The sequence below is a fragment of the Anomaloglossus baeobatrachus genome, chromosome 10 (assembly GCF_048569485.1).
Source record: "Anomaloglossus baeobatrachus isolate aAnoBae1 chromosome 10, aAnoBae1.hap1, whole genome shotgun sequence".
In the NCBI taxonomy this organism is placed as follows: Eukaryota; Metazoa; Chordata; class Amphibia; order Anura; family Aromobatidae; genus Anomaloglossus; species Anomaloglossus baeobatrachus.
Genome location: NC_134362.1, coordinates 77,028,485 through 77,044,584, shown reverse-complemented (window position 1 = coordinate 77,044,584; position 16,100 = coordinate 77,028,485). Strand labels below are relative to the sequence as shown.

The 16,100-nt window shown below is 44.7% G+C and overlaps 1 protein-coding gene across 2 annotated transcripts in view; it reads left to right on the top strand.

Moving 5' to 3' along the window:
• Positions 1-16,100, top strand: part of CPT1A (carnitine palmitoyltransferase 1A) — a 117,416-nt gene that overhangs the window by 30,503 nt on the left and 70,813 nt on the right. For both annotated transcript variants that reach the window (XM_075325300.1, XM_075325299.1), the window contains exon 2: positions 15,086-15,231. In XM_075325300.1, coding sequence (XP_075181415.1) covers positions 15,091-15,231 — 141 coding nt within the window. In that variant the 5' untranslated portion in view covers positions 15,086-15,090. The remainder of the gene's footprint in view (positions 1-15,085; positions 15,232-16,100) is intronic.

Here is a 16,100-nt window from a genome sequence, read left to right as displayed (position 1 = left end):
AGTTGCGCCCTAGGGAGATTTTTAGCCCTCAAATATCCCTTCTTCACCATCCTCCCACTGTAGCCACGCTCTCTGAAGCGGCAACCAAGGTCAGCCGACTGAGCCTCAAACTTGTCGTTGGTCGAGCAAATGCGTCTCATTCTCAGGAACTGGCCGGTCGGGATAGCGCGAATAGTGGCAGGTGTATGGGCTGACGAGGCATGCAGCAGAGCATTGACCGAGGTACTCTTACGGTAGACATCGGTCTGTATTAGATGATCCGCTCCAACCTCTATTTTGATGTCTAAAAAATCAATGCTGCTGTACCTATAAGTCAGCCTAATGCCAAAATCATTGACATTGAGAAGCCCCATAAAAACATCGAGCTGCTCCACCGTGCCCTGCCAAAAAAATAAAACGTCATCAATGTACCTTAGCCAGCACTGCACATGGGCGCTGGCCCCGACGCCTCCGTCGCCAAAGATGTTACGTTCCCAGAAGCCTAGGAACAGGTTGGCGTACGAAGGCGCACAGGCCGCGCCCATCGCAGTGCCGCGACCCTGAAGGTAAAATTGGTCCTTGAAAACAAAATATGTGTGAGGGCAAAGTGGAGCAACTCGAGGATAAGTGAACCCATAGTGCCATCCCGACCGTCCACCCCCAAGAAATGACGCACTGCAGCTAACCCATGCTCATGTCGTATACAAGTATAGAGGCTCTCTACGTCGGCCATGACCATGAGCATGTCCTCTTCCACAAAGATCCCGTCCACCCTGTTCAGGACGTCCGTAGTGTCCTTAACGTACGAGGGGAGTGTCTCCACTAATGGTTTTAAATAGTGATCAATAAGTTGGCAAATCGGTTCACACAACCCCTCGATTGCCCTATAATATGCAATAATTGTTTCTGATTGCATTTACTGTGTGTGTTCCCTTTTTTTATGCAGATTATAAGCACCTTTTTTAAATGCATTTTAGTTAGTACAGAAAAGCTTTGATTCTGCACTTAAAAACTTGTGTGCAGCTTTTACTCATGCGTGCATTTTTTTCATGATTCCCATAGGGGAAAAAATACCCCCCCCCCCCTAAAAAAAATGCTCATAAAATTACATCCGCTGTATTTCGACTGTTAATCGGAGAAAAAAATTCTGAAAAAATGTACTGGAGAAAATGCAGAATTTATGAATTTATGCTTCATGTGAACAAAGCTTTAAGTTGAAATTAAATCAAACTATATCTACATGTAGAGTGCAATAAACCAAATTGACTAGTTGAGATTTTTTTTTTTTTTACATTTTAACACAAAATATAAAACTGACCAAAAATGAAATGATACCTTTATTTTACCACAGTATAGTACTGGATAGTACATCATCATGGGACAGGTGATCTACGATAGGTGATAACTATATACCGGTAGTAATATCGTGCTTCCTCCCAAAAAACCTTAGCATGATTTTAAAGAATTTCTGGAGTATGCTTGAAATATAAGCCATACTCCAAAAATAAGCCCTAGTTACAGTCCGGACCAACATTTGGGAGAGGGGTAACTGGTGAAGTGCCTATGCTTAAAGGCCCTCAGTCTCTTAGTAGTCCCCAGTATGTCCATTCCGAGCTTGAAACTGGTTAAGGGTATGTGCCCACGTGTGCGCTCTGCACCGCAGCGTACAAGTCACTGCATGTGCGTCTCAGAACGCAGCTGAAAAGCTGCGTTCTGAAAGTTTGCTGACTGCAGAATTTGTGCGCTCTGGATGCTGTCTCTCCCATAGAGAGAGTGGAGAAAGCATCTAGAACTCACAAAAGAAGTGACATGTTGCTCTTTAGAGCACAGCAATTTGGCAGCATGCAAATCGCTGCGTTCTAAAACACAACGTGCTCATGGATTATGCACAATCTTCATAGATTGTGCTGGGGACGCAGGACGCATGCAGTTACGCTGCAGTGCAATACGCAGCGTAACTGCACGCAAATACGCAACGTGCGCACAGAGCCTAATGACCTTTGGTGACATCATGGTTATGTGATAATGATGTCACCAAAGGTCCTTTAACTACAGAAGTCTAGAAAAACTGAAGGGGAGACAGGCTGCTATACAGAGCTGGTGTAGGTGGAGGGTCGGGCAAACTTGGGCAATTTTTCAGGGCCCCTACACAGAGGTTCCCAGTATTTATTTTCTGAGGTTGAGACTGTTTACAAATCTTTAGTAACATCAAAGTCATGTGATTATGATGCCACCAAAGATCCTTTAACTGCGGAAGTCTAGAGGAACCAAAGAGTAGACAGGCTGGTGTGTGTGTGTGTGTGTGTGTGTGTGTGTGTGTGTGTGTGTGTGTGTATGATACGATTATATTTTAATATATAAACCTGTTTTTATATGCTACCGTATTATTTATTGGACACAATGTCATTGATTTCACATACTTTCTGTTTTATATTCAATTTAAGTCACATATGGCATGGCACTACATTCACCTTTTGTGTCAGGTCACAAAATATTTACTCTTTCATATAAACTGGCAATCTATTTGATATTTGTCCATATACAGTCCCTGACAAAAGTTCTGTCACTAATCCATGTTATGTAAATAAAATTATTTCAAACTGTTCAAACCCTCTTCAGGAAATTAAATACTCCTCAAAGATGCAGAGTTTCTTGAAGCAGTTTTTACTCGGAAAGTAATTTTTTTTGCCTCAAAAACCTCTGTTTGCACATACTTTGCACATCAGGTTAACTGCATGTACATTTTTTTTCAGTGTATTTTGTGGGGGGTTTTCACATTAAAATAAAGGTCTTTAAAAAATGCACTTGAAAGTTTACATGTGTTTTTCAAGCTTTCCTGTTGTGTATTTGCCTTCATCCAAAGGGGATCAGTGTGATAACTGTCACGTACAATATGCGTTCTGACCTACTACAAGCAGGGTGGTGTGTGGCCTAATAACCCCTTCCTACCCATCCTTGTGTTGTAATAATCCGTATTATGAATGTTAAAAAAAAGTTTGATTGCTTACATGTTCCCTCTGTAAATAGGATAGGGTCTAGTCCCCCGGGCATCGCATCGCCCTGTGGGCCTGATACCATGGATTTACATGAGCGATGTCATAGTCAGCTCCTTGAGACCCGGTACGTGCGCACTTACCATTCCTGCAGCCTTGTTATCTGGGTGCTTGCTTCTCGGCTTCAGACGCGCACTGCGCATGATCAGAAGACAAACAAGCACCTGGATAACAAGGCTGCAGGAATGGTAAGCGCACACGTGCGGGATCTTAAGGAGCTGACTGTGACATCGCTCATGTAAATCGATGGAATCACACCCACAGGGTGATGCGATGCCCAGGGGACTAGAGCCTATCCTTATTCATAGAGAACATGTAAGTAATAAAATGTTTAGGTTTTTTTTCCATTCATAATACACATTATTACAATACAGTTATTAGTGGGCCCCCTTTCTGACCAAAAAAAAGAGTTTATAAAGATGTACCTTTTTGGCTTCGGATTCTATAAATCTGACACGGGGGCGGGCAGCCTGATGGCCGTTATTCTGCCCCCTGGTCCTGTATGCCGCCCCCATCGCTGATTTCCATACTTTTGGACGCCGCCCACTGCTCCAGCCATCCCCGCGCATGCCCAGTGCCAGTCTCACGGGACTGAGCACTGGGCATCCCTCTGTCACGTGATAGTATTTTGAACACGCCCCTATCACGTGACAAAGGGACGTCATCCCTGGAAGCAGCCCATACAGTCTAGCATCTACACTGAGCACAGTGTGACGCTGGAGAGGTTTGCGCGCTCACGAGATTATGGGCAGGTACTTGCTGATAACAGTCACAGTCCCGCCCATAATCACTTCCCTGCGCACACGTCACCAACAGTCACAGTGCTGAGTCCCGTGAGACTGGCACTGGGCATGCGCGGGGATGGCTGGAGCAGTGGGCGGCGTCCAAAAGTATGGAAATCAGCGATGGGGGCGGCATACAGGACCAGGGGGCAGAATAACGGCCATCAGGCTGCCCGCCCCCGTGTCAGATTTATAGAATCCGAAGCCAAAAAGGTACATCTTTATAAACTCTTTTTTTTGGTCAGAAAGGGGGCCCACTAATAACAGGGACCTTTCTAGAATGCAGCCCAGGAGCTGCAGAGGGGGAATCTGTTAGGTTTTAGGGGAAATTTCTGCTGACAGGTTCCCTTTAAAAATACAAAGTGAAAATATCACAGACACACAGATGGATTCCCAGAGACATCTTTCCTGGATATTATTCACAGGAAGATTGTTTTTAAGATGTTTTTTTATAGATCAGTCTTCCAAAATACGGTTGGATCCAGAGTAAGCACTAAATTAACATAATAGTCACTTTATATGGTCAGAACAGCATAGTCCTCATTAATATGCAAGCAAACATATTCAGATATATGTAGTATAAAAGCATGATCCCTGATCGGTAAAATTACCTCATTGGAGGACCGATTTCCTTTTGGATGACATAACTCTAATTTTGTCACTTATGTGGTCTAATTATGGACAGCCCCTGATGAACCTCCGATCAATCTTGTTCTTGGGGGAGAAACGCGTCGGACAGTGAGCTGCTGAGTGTGGCTAAGTACTGGTCATTTGGCCCTTTTTATTATTCACTAAATATATCTGAATATGTTTGCTTGCATATTAATGAGGACCATGCTGTTCTGACCCTATAAAGTGACTATTATGTTAATTTAGTGCTTACTCTGGATCCAACCGTATTTTGGAAGACTGATCTATAAAAAAAACATCTTAAGTCCTTGTGCGCACTAGGCGTTTTTGCTGCGTTTTTAGCGGCGTTTTTGTGCTGAAAACGCAGTGACATTGCTTCCCCAGCAATGTCTATGGGTTTTCATAAGTGCTGTCCGCACACAGCGTTTTTTTGTAGCTGCGTTTTTGTGGTGACCAGAAAAATGCAGCATGTCAATTATTTCTGCGTTTTTTTACTGCGTTTTTCACCCATTGAGTTCAATGAGATGTTCAACAACGCAATGAAAAACGCATATAGCTGCATTTCTATGACTAAAAACGCAGCTATAAACGCAAGGGGTGGGCAGTAAAGTGACGTGTACAGGAAGAGGATTCCTTCTGTTGGTAAACACAGAAGCATGAATCCTCCCGGTACCGTCACCGCTGCGTCCACAACCCGCCCGGTGCCATGTCAGCTCCGTGCAGCGCCATGTCTGGGCGGGAGATGGAGGCAGCGGCGAAAACAAGAATGAACAGTAGAAAAAAAAAATTTCATACTCACCTGTCTGCAGGGTCCCGGTGCCGCCGCTCTGGCTGTGTGCAGTCTCCTCGGGGCACGTACGAAGCTTGCAGGACCTGGCGGTGGATCACCTGATGCAGTCACCTGACGCATCAGCTGATCGTAATTCTTGCGGTGTCGCCGGCTTTTTCGTGCCCGGCCGGCTATCAGCTGATCCTGCCGTCAGGAGACTTCATCAGCTGATTACCGGCAGCTCCTGCAGCGATGGGACAGGATCAGACTCTCATCCGATCGCTGCAGGAGCTGCCGGTAATCAGCACAGACGTGAGTATTTATTTATTTTTTTTTTTTTGCACTGATGCATCATCTGATTGTATAATCGGCTTTTATACAATCAGCTGATGTGTGATGTGATTCAGGCACTTGATCCTAACACATCATCTGATCGCTTTGCCTTCCAGCAGACCGATCAGATGATATTGGATCCGGATTGGACAGCGCGGGACCCTTGACCCAGGATTACTGCGGAGGGAGGTTTTTTATTTCAATAAAGATGGAGTCACTAATTGTGTTGTGTTTTATTTCTAATAAAAATATTTTTCTGTGTTGTGTTTTTTTTTATCATTACTAGAAATTCATGGTGGCCATGTCTAATATTGGCGTGACACCATGAATTTCGGGCTTAGGGCCAGCTGATAATATACAGCTAGCCCTAACTCCATTATTACCCAGCGAGCCACAGTCACCAGGGTAGCTGGAAGAGTTGGATACAGCGCCAGAAGATGGCGCTTCTATGAAAGCGCCATTTCTGTGGTGGCTGCGGACTGCAATTCGCAGTGGGGGTGCCCAGAAAGCTTGGGCACTCTGCACTGCGGATTCCAATCCCCAGCTGCCTAGTTGTACCCGGCTGGACTCAAAAATTGGGCGAAGCCTATGTCATTTTTTATTTTTTTTTTATTATTTCTTGAAATTCATGAAATAAAAAAAAAAAGGGCTTCCCTATATTTTTGATTCCCAGCCGGGTACAAATAGGCAGCTGGGGATTGGGGGCAGCCTGTACCTGCCTGCTGTACCTGGCTAGCATACAAAAATATAGCGAAGCCCATGTCATTTTTTTTTTTCTTTTTGGGCAAAAAACTCCTGCATACAATCCTGGATGGAGGATGCTGAGCCTTGTAGTTCTGCAGCTGCTGTCTGCTCTCCTGCATACACTAGTTCTGCAGCTGCTGTCTGCTCTCCTGCATACAATGAACATTTTAAAGAAGGAAATGACATCAGACCTTTTTTTTTTCTTCATCAACAATCTTTAATGGCATTGTGTGCACTGATTAAAAACGCAGTGAGCAAAAACGCAGCAAAAAACGCACCAAATCGCGGTAAAAACGCATGCGTTTTTGTCGCGTTTTTTAGCCGTGGGTGCGTTTTTTGAGACAAAAGCGCACATAAAAACGCAGCGTGAAAAAAAGCCTAGTGCGCACATACCCTAAAAACCATCTTCCTGTGAATAATATCCAGGAAAGATGTCTCTGGGAATCCATCTGTGTGTTTGTGATATTTTCACTTTGTATTTTTAAGGCCTTCCTATAGAGTAGCAGCACTGAGAAGCATTCAGTGTAGGGTCAGAAGGGCCAGTCCTCATTGAGCGGGGGCCGAACTACGTTTTCTGAATTAGGGTGCCAACCTCCGCGGCCAGGAAGGGAGACAATAGGGAATTTGCCCAAGGCCCTCCCTGTGACTTAATGGTTTTAATTTGCACTTTGTATTGGTTCATTAAAAAAAGTTTATTATTTTATGGGGGGTTTTCTGCTCTGTGTCTTTCTGTACAATACCCTTTGAGAAAATTTGCTGAGGTTTCTGTCCCAAAGTAATGTAGCACAGATAGAAATTAGCATTGCTATAGACTGAACCAATGTAAGGCTATGTGCGCACTTTGGGTCGTGTCCATGCTGAAAAATCTGCAGCAATTTGGCAGTGCATGTGCGCTGCAGAAACACTGCGTAATGAATGCAGTGTCTGCACAATAGATGTCGATTTCATGTGCTCTGGATGCAGCCTCTGCCATAGACAGAGTGGGAGCTGCATCCAAAGCGCACAAAATAAGTGACATGCTGCATTTTTGAATGCAGAGATTTTCTCAAATTTTTGACTCTAAAAACGCTATGTTCAAAAAAAGCATCGTGCGCACAGATTATGCACAATCTTCATAGATTGTGCAGGGGACGCAGGACTGATTTACGCTGCAGTGGTAAACGCAGCGTAAATGCATGACATTACGCAACGTGCGTACATAGCCTAAAAGAGACTGAAAAGACAAAAGGTGCTAACGTTACAAATGTTTGTTGGAAAACATAACGTGCGCACCTGATACAGTTGTGAAAATAGTCACAACTGCTATTGAAAGTGTGTAGGTTACGGCTGCAGCAGTCACCACGAGGCGTTATCATCAAAAATAGAAGTGGACTCCTGCGCTGTCGTAAGAAGATGGTCAGCAGTAAAGGTTAGAGCGTGATTTTATTACACGTTTCACAGATGTGATCTCTGAAACGCGTAATAAAATCACGTTTAACCATTACTGCTGACCATCTTCTTACGACAGCGCAGGAGTCAACTTCTATTTGTATAGATTGAACCAAAAATATTAATACATGAAAAAAGTTTTTTCTTTCTGAAATGACAGGAAATTAGTTTTAAATGTACTATAACTAAACCATGTTTCCTTTTTAAAACATCAATTCTATTGTGAATGGCAGCGATTACAAGTTACAATGGAAGTTCCTCCTGATTTAACTCAATCATTCCTGTTTTTTTGTTTTGTTTTTTTTACCTAAATTACCATATGGAAATGATTTATATGTAGTATTATTATTATTATTATTATTATTATTACTGCTACTACATATTTAAATAGAATCCCAGACCTTGGTTACTTAATTTGTGGCTGATATATAATGATGGAGTTACATAAACTGTTTTTAATAAAGTATAGCAATTATAATGTTGGCTCTATATAGAGTGAAAATGATAGTCTGATTTGGAAGTAATAATCCAGAGACAGATTGGCTGCATATGTAAACAAGATCATTTTTTTGCCGCAACTTTTCCAGAGAAAAAACTACTTAGTAATCCAATCAGCTTGTTCACCTTCCATTGTCTAAGACTTTTTTCAGACATGTCCACTCTAAAAAAAAAAAAAACATCTCTAAAAGGCACCCAAAAAATGCTCCAAAGATTGTATGTGGAAACGATTCGCTGTTCATTTGTTCAGGCGTTTGAGCGTCTTTTAACCACTTAAAGGGAACCAACCAGCAGGATTTTCATATATAAAGCAAAGGAAGTGCTATACTGGTGCTAGGATGCTGAATGTAAGCATAGCTTTTGCTCAGAGATTCGGTGTTTTTATTTCAGAAATATGTGCAAGTAAAGTTCCAGCAATGCACTGCTATTTGATTGACAGGTGCAACAGGAAGGGAATATGGGAGGCGTGTCTTGCAATCTATTCCCACTCATGTCTGCCTGGCCTTCCTCTCCCTGTCGCTGTCAGTCGTTAATACCGGCGCAGGCAGACAGGTGCAACAAGGGTGGCAATATGTGGGTTGGGTCTTGATATCTATTTCCACCCCTGTTGCACCTATCCATCAAATAGCAGTGCATTGCTGGAACTTTATGTGCACATTTTTCTGAAATAAAACCTCCAATTTCTGAACAAAAGGTATGCTTTACTTTACTTTATATATGAAAATCCTGATGGTTGGTTCCCTTTAATGTTTCCAAAGACATATATAGTATAGTATAGTATAGTAGTTATAACAAGTGAGCAGAGCCTTCGTCAGGTGTAGCGTCCTATACGTTATAAGAGAAGTCAATTGGATCCCCATTGACTGGGTTTTTTTCTATTGTTTTGCCAGCGTTTTTACTAGAAAAATGGCTAGTAGAGATGATCGAATCCCAACTGTAAAGTTCAGGGTCCGTGCCGAACTTTATAGACTTTTTTTTTATTTATTTATTTAAAAAAAAAAAAAAAATCAGAGTCCGAGTTTGGAATTCAGGTGCTGTAAGTAAGCAAACCACTCGATCAAGCATCGATGTGCCCGGGTATGCTCGGTGCTTGGCCCAGTGCGAGCCTCTTGCAATCTCTCAATGGGGGGTAAAAACAACGTTTTTAGATGTAGTGTGTCCAAAAACAAATAAAATCTTTCCCTCCACCGGAAATGCTGTGTATGGCTGGCTGTATGTGGGCGGAGAGCCGAACTGCTCAATCCTGGCTTCCAATCAGATTGGACTCCGGGGTCAAGTCCGGGGCCTGAACTGAACTTTATCTAAATTGTGGCTGAACCTGGTGAACGTGAACTTCCACAGGTCCGCTCATCTCTAATCACCAGTAGTTTATTTGTTGAATGGAGTCAAAAACGTCAGTTAAAAACAAGCCCCCAAAATGCTGGAAATATGCTAAAAAAAACCCCTCTGCCAATGACCAATGCTTCCAATTAGCACTGAACAACCTGTAACCTTGGCAGCACAGGTTCTGTTCGCACCGGCCGACCCGGCTTCAGATGTGCACTGAACACCCAATAAAGGGAACCTGTCAGTCCCTTATGCGTTCTGACCTACAAGCAGGGTGGTGTGTGGCCTAGAAACCCCTTCCTACCCATCCCTGTGTTGTAAAATTGTGTAATATGAATGTATAAAAAACGTTTTATCACTACATGTTCCCTATGTAAATGAGCAGAGGGTCTAGTCCCCTGGGCGTCTCTTTGGCCCATGGGCGGTTGCATGCTTTCCGTGGAATCACGCCTCTGTGGGCGTGATACCATGGATTTACATGAGCGACGTCACGGTCAGTTTCTGGAGAACGTGCACGCTTGCCATTTGCGCAGCCTTCTTATCCGGATGTTTGCTTGTCGGTTTCACAAGCGCACTACACATGATCAGAAGACCTTTGCAGTTCCGACCATGCCTACAGCGCGTCTAAAGTCGGCAAGTAAACACCCGGATAACACACCTGCTTGTATGTTAGAATGGAGAAGGGACCTGACAGGTTCCCTTTAAAGAAATTCTCCACTACTTTTACATTGTTGGCCTGTGGGGATGCTGGGTGTTGGACCCTAGCTGATCAGACATTGATGACCTATCCTAGAGATAGACTATCAATGTAAAAGTAGTCGACAACCTCTTTAATATATAGGAACAACTCAGTAATCAAATAGAAAAAAATCTGGTGATACCATAAGAATGTATTTTATTTGTATTCCATTAAAATTTGGTCATCAATATGTTGATGACCAACTTTTAATGGATTATAAATACCATAAAAAATGTTTTTTATTTTATCGCTGGAAATGTTTTTTTTTTCTATTTGATTACTACCCAGCTGTGACCAATGGGTTAACCGGGTGATCCATTTATGCCAATGACGGTTGTGGAACCATCAATGCGGTGTGTGTTTTTCTGCCTTTGAACTACTCAGTACTTCCCCTCTTGATCACTGTAGGAGTTCAGATTAGCTGACAGCTGAGCTGCTGCGGGAACAGTCAGGGTTGATACCCGTGCTGCCCCTGACTGACTAACCCTCCATATACTGCATTATGAAGGTTTTGAGGGGGCTCCCTTACTGATCTACATCGGAACACCATGACACAATCACGGGAGACTATGGTTGTCATGGCACCCAGAGGTCAAACGATGACCTCCTGGTGTGACAGATATGGTGGCCTGTTAGACCCAGCCATAGGCAAAGTATAACAGGCTTTTAGTCAGTGTAATCTGACAGGTCTCATATATTGCAATACATGTCTGTTGCAATGCATGAGACCAGTGATCAGAATAATAAAAGTAAAAGTCCCATAGAGGAACTAAGTAAAAAAGTACTTACCATAGAGACTGGCCATTAGGCTACAATGGGCCCCTGAATAGAGGTCGTCCAGGCCTGATTGGCCCCATCCTGTTTGCTGTTGGTTTGTGTGAGAAATCAAAACAGTGGGGAATAGACCCAAAGATCTTGACGATTACTTTGGTGCCCGCTTTCCTTGTGTCTGTCACTGCAGTGAAGCCCTTTTATACTCCTAAGGCCTAAGCCACACGGCGAGAAAATCGGTGCAAGTGGAGTGCGATAAATCATCGCATTCCCCTCGGACCAATTCTAGCCTATGTGTCAGCACACATGAGCGATTATTTTCTCAGCCCTAATCGGAACGAGAAAACAATCGCAGCATACTGCGATTGTAAGCCGAGACTCTTTCTCTTGCACCCATTCAAGTGAATGGGGTGAGAGAAAAATCGCAATGCACTCGCGGTACATCGGTGTACCGCGCGTGCAAAGCGAGAATGGCAATAGCCGACTACGGAGGAGAGAGGGAGAGAAATCCCTCCCTCCCCTCCTGGGAGCCAGCCCGCCCCCCGCAGCTGAGGTCTGCTCACATGATCGGACCTCAGAAGCAGGGACACTCGCATGACACTCGGCTCCTGCTGTGCTGCCAGCACGAGCAGAGTCTCATGTGAGCATCACAGTAGTGCCGGTTGTGGCCCCAGCCTAACTAGAAAAAAAAGTGACGTTAGCCACATAGTGTGAAACTGTTTGAGAATCTGCCACAGGCCTAAGCCACACGGCATGAAAATCGGAGTGAGTGGAATGCGATGTTTTATCGCATTCCACTCGGACCAATATTAACCTATGTACCAGCCCCCATGAGCGATTATTTTCTCAGCCCTAATCGGACCGAGAAAACAATCAAAGCATGCTGCGACTGTAATGCGAGTCTTGTTTCTCTCGCACCCATTCAAGTCTATGGGGCGAGAGAAAAATCGCACTGCACTCGCAGTACACCGTTTTACCGTGTGTGTAGGGCGAGAATGGCAATAACCGGCTACTGAGGAGAGAGGGAGAGAAATTCCTCCCCTCCTCAGCACTGGCCCGCCTCTCTGCAGAGCCGGCCCATCCCTCGCAGCTGAGGTCCGATCGCATGATGTCGCAGTGAGGCTATGTGCACACGTTGCGTATTTACATGCAGTTATGCTGCGTTCTGCACCGCAGCGTAACTGCATGCTTCCTGCGTCCCCAGCACAATCTATGAAGATTGTGCATGAGACGTGTGCACGTGGCGTATTAGAACGCAGCGATTCGGCTGCTGCCCGAAGTGTGCGTTCTAAGAAGTGGCATGTCACTTCTTTTGTGCGCTTTGCATGCTGTCTATAGGGAGAGGCAGCATGTAGAGCGCACAAATTTTGTAGGCACCAGACGCTTCAGAACGGAGCTCTTCAGCTGCGCTCTGAAGCGGACCTTTTGTGTGCGGTGCAGAGCGCACACGTGCGCACATAGCCTGACACTCGCATGACACTCGGCTCCTGCTGTGTTGCCAGCGTGAGCCGAATATCATGCAAGGATCGCAGTAGTGCCCTGTGTGGCCCCGGCCATACAGTAATTGTGAAGAGCCTCGGCTTTATCACAACTTGGATAAATTGTATAAAAAATATTAACTCATCATTAACCGTATTTGGAAAGTTTGTCTGTGGTTCTCAGAGAATTGTACCGACTAAATATAGACATTCATCCAAATGCAATTGGCCATGCTATATAAGCACAGTCATTATTTTACCTTTTTTTTCAGGAGACAGGTTCCATTTTTAGAACTGATACCTGCATCAAACTACTAATATTAAGAAGGTTACGTAGTTATTTTAGAAATGCATTAGAAATGCTTAACGGCTTAGGCTTCATTGTTCTATCCTGATCCTATTAGAAGTTGTCAGGTTCATTTGGTGTGTTAATCTCCTCTGCAGAAATTTAATATTAGTGCAGGCATGTAGCTGTACAGGCCAATCCATCATGATTAGAAAATAACGCCTGCACACTTCATTTCATTGGGTCATAATTATAGACAAAAATGTGATACCAATTTTTTTTTCATATAGATAACTCTCTAGGAACTATGGTAAATGATAGAGGTAGGGAAATGTTTCATATAATGGTTTAATTACAGGCAAAAACATGGAAAATGAGTTTGACCAAATCCTTTTCACCCCTAAAATTGTCTAGTGGTTTTATACTGGCACCCTTGCAGCCGGCATTTGATATGTGAGACCTGTCGTAGGTTGGATTTCTTATGTGGGACCTGTCATAGGATGGATTTGTTATGTGGGACCTGTTGTAGGTTGGATTTGTTATGCGGGACCTGTCATGAGTTGGATTTGTGACTTGGGACCTGTCGTAGGTTGGATTTATGTGGGACCTGTCACAGGTTGGATTTGTTACTTGGGACCTGTCGTAGGTTGGATTTATGTGGGACCTGTCACAGGTTGGATTTGTTATGTGGGACCTGTCACAGGTTGGATTTGTTATGTGGGACCTGTCATGAGTTGGATTTGTTATTTGGGACTTGTCGTAGGTTGGATTTGTTATGCGGGACCTGTCTTGGGTTGGATTTGTGATTTGTGACTTGGGACCTGTCGTAGGTTGGATTTTTTATGTGGGACCTGTCGTAGGATGGATTTGTTATGCGGTACCTGTCATAGGTTGGATTTGTTATGTGGGACCTGTCGTAGGTTGGATTTGTTACCTGGGACCTGTCGTAGGTTGGATTTGTTACAACCTACGACAGGTCCCAAGTAACAAATCCAACCTACGACAGGTCCCAGGTAACAAATCCAACCTACGACAGGTCCCACATAACAAATCCAACCTATGACAGGTACCGCATAACAAATCCATCCTACGACAGGTCCCAAGTATTTGTTATGTGGGACCTGTCGTAGGTTGTATTTGTTATGTGGGACCTGTCGTAGGTTGGATTTGTTATGTGGGACCTGTCTTAGGATGGATTTGTTATGCGGGACCTGTCGTGAGTTGGATTTGTTACTTGGGATCTGTTGTAGGTTGTATTTGTTATGTGGGACCTGTCGTAGGTTGGATTTGTTATGTGGGACCTGTCATAGGATGGATTTGTTATGCGGGACCTGTCGTAGGTTGGATTTGTTATGCGGGACCTGTCATGAGTTGGATTTGTGACTTGGGACCTGTCGTAGGTTGGATTTGTTATGCGGGACCTGTCGTGAGTTGGATTTGTTACTTGGGATCTGTTGTAGGTTGGATTTGTTATGTGGGACCTGTCGTAGGTTGTATTTGTTAAGTGGGATCTGTCATAGGATGGATTTGTTACTTGGGATCTGTCGTAGGATGGATTTGTTACTTGGGATCTGTCGTAGGATGGATTTGTTACTTGGGATCTGTCGTAGGTTGGATTTGTTACTTGGGATCTGTCGTAGGTTGGATTTGTTACTTGGGATCTGCCGTAGGTTGGATTTGTTACCTGGGACCTGTCATAGGTTGGATTTGTAATGTGGGACCTGTCGTAGGTTGGATTTGTTATGTGGGACCTGTCGTAGGTTGGATTTGTTACGTGGGACCTGTCAAAGGATGGATTTGTTATGTGGGACCTGTCATAGGATGGATTTGTTATGTGGGACCTGTCGTAGGTTGGATTTGTTATGCGGGACCTGTCGTGAGTTGGATTTGTGACTTGGGACCTGTCGTAGGTTGGATTTGTTATGTGGGACCTGTCGCAGGTTGGATTTGTTACTTGGGATCTGTTGTAGGTTGGATTTGTTATGTGGGACCTGTCATAGGTTGTATTTGTTACGTGGGACCTGTCATAGGATGGATTTGTTATGTGGGACCTGACATAGGTTGGATTTGTTATGTGGGACCTGTTGTTGGAACTAGCACTCATGATACCCATTTATATAAGCAAGAAACAATCCAGCCATGCTTTATGGGTTATTTAGCTGATTTGCTGTAATTTAATGTACATTACCCTTACTGCAGCTTTTCCAGGAGAAATTTGTTTAGACATTATTTACTTAATAAAAATATTCCTCAACATTATATCTTATAGTAAAGATGGCAGAAGCTCATCAGGCCGTAGCATTCCAGTTTACAGTAACACCCGATGGAATTGACCTAAGGTTAAGCCATGAAGCTCTGCGTCAGATCTATCTCTCTGGCCTCCACTCCTGGAAGAAGAAGTTCATCAGGTTTAAGGTAAGAGCAGAGCAACTATTCAACTTTGATTACCTTGAAATGCTTTTGTTTTTAAGGGGTTCATCAGTCAGGGGTCAAAATAAAGAGATCTTTATGTCTCTTTTTAGTGGTGTGGAGGACATTTGTCGCGGGCGGGGAGGAGGATGGCAACGCTGCGCTCACCCCCTGCTCGGGTCCGGCTACTGCTGCTGCTGCTGCTCGGTGGTGGCTCGAGCGGTGGGCCGGATCCCGGGGTCTCGAGCGGTGCTCCTCGCCCGTGAGTGAAAGGGGTTGATTGGTGGTGGGGATTTGGTTATTGTCGTGCGTGACGCCACCCACGGTTGTGGTGATTTTGGTGACGCCACCGCTGCTCTGTATGGGGATCCCGGGAGCGGTGACAGGGAGCAGCTGAGTTGTTCGTTCTCCCCTCCGTGGGTAGGGGTTGGTTGTCCCGGGGCCCAGTGATGGGGTAAGGATGGGTCATGGCAGGCGGGTTGCGGGGCCTGGTGAGGTGCAGGGTCGCGGGGGCAGCGCTGTGCCGCACGGCACGGTAGTACTCACTCAGCCTGAGACGATGACACAGTTCTCGGTAAAACACACGGCTGGAAAGACGGGTCCCACGGACGGCTGCTGATGCTTTTCCCCGTTAGGTTAACGGTGACTGTCCTTTCCCTGCACCTGAGTACGGCTGTTGGTTCCAATGGGTTCCCACCGGTAACCCGCTCCCCGGCTTGGATATGGGCCGGAGGAGCCCCTTTTTGCCCGCAGGCGCTGGCCCTGAGAAACTGATGCCTTGGCGGTGGCGGTGTCTCTCTCCCTCGGTTGGACTGTTGCCTTCAATCGGGACTTAGTTGTTTGGAAACCCAGGAGGTCCCCTTCACTGACGGATT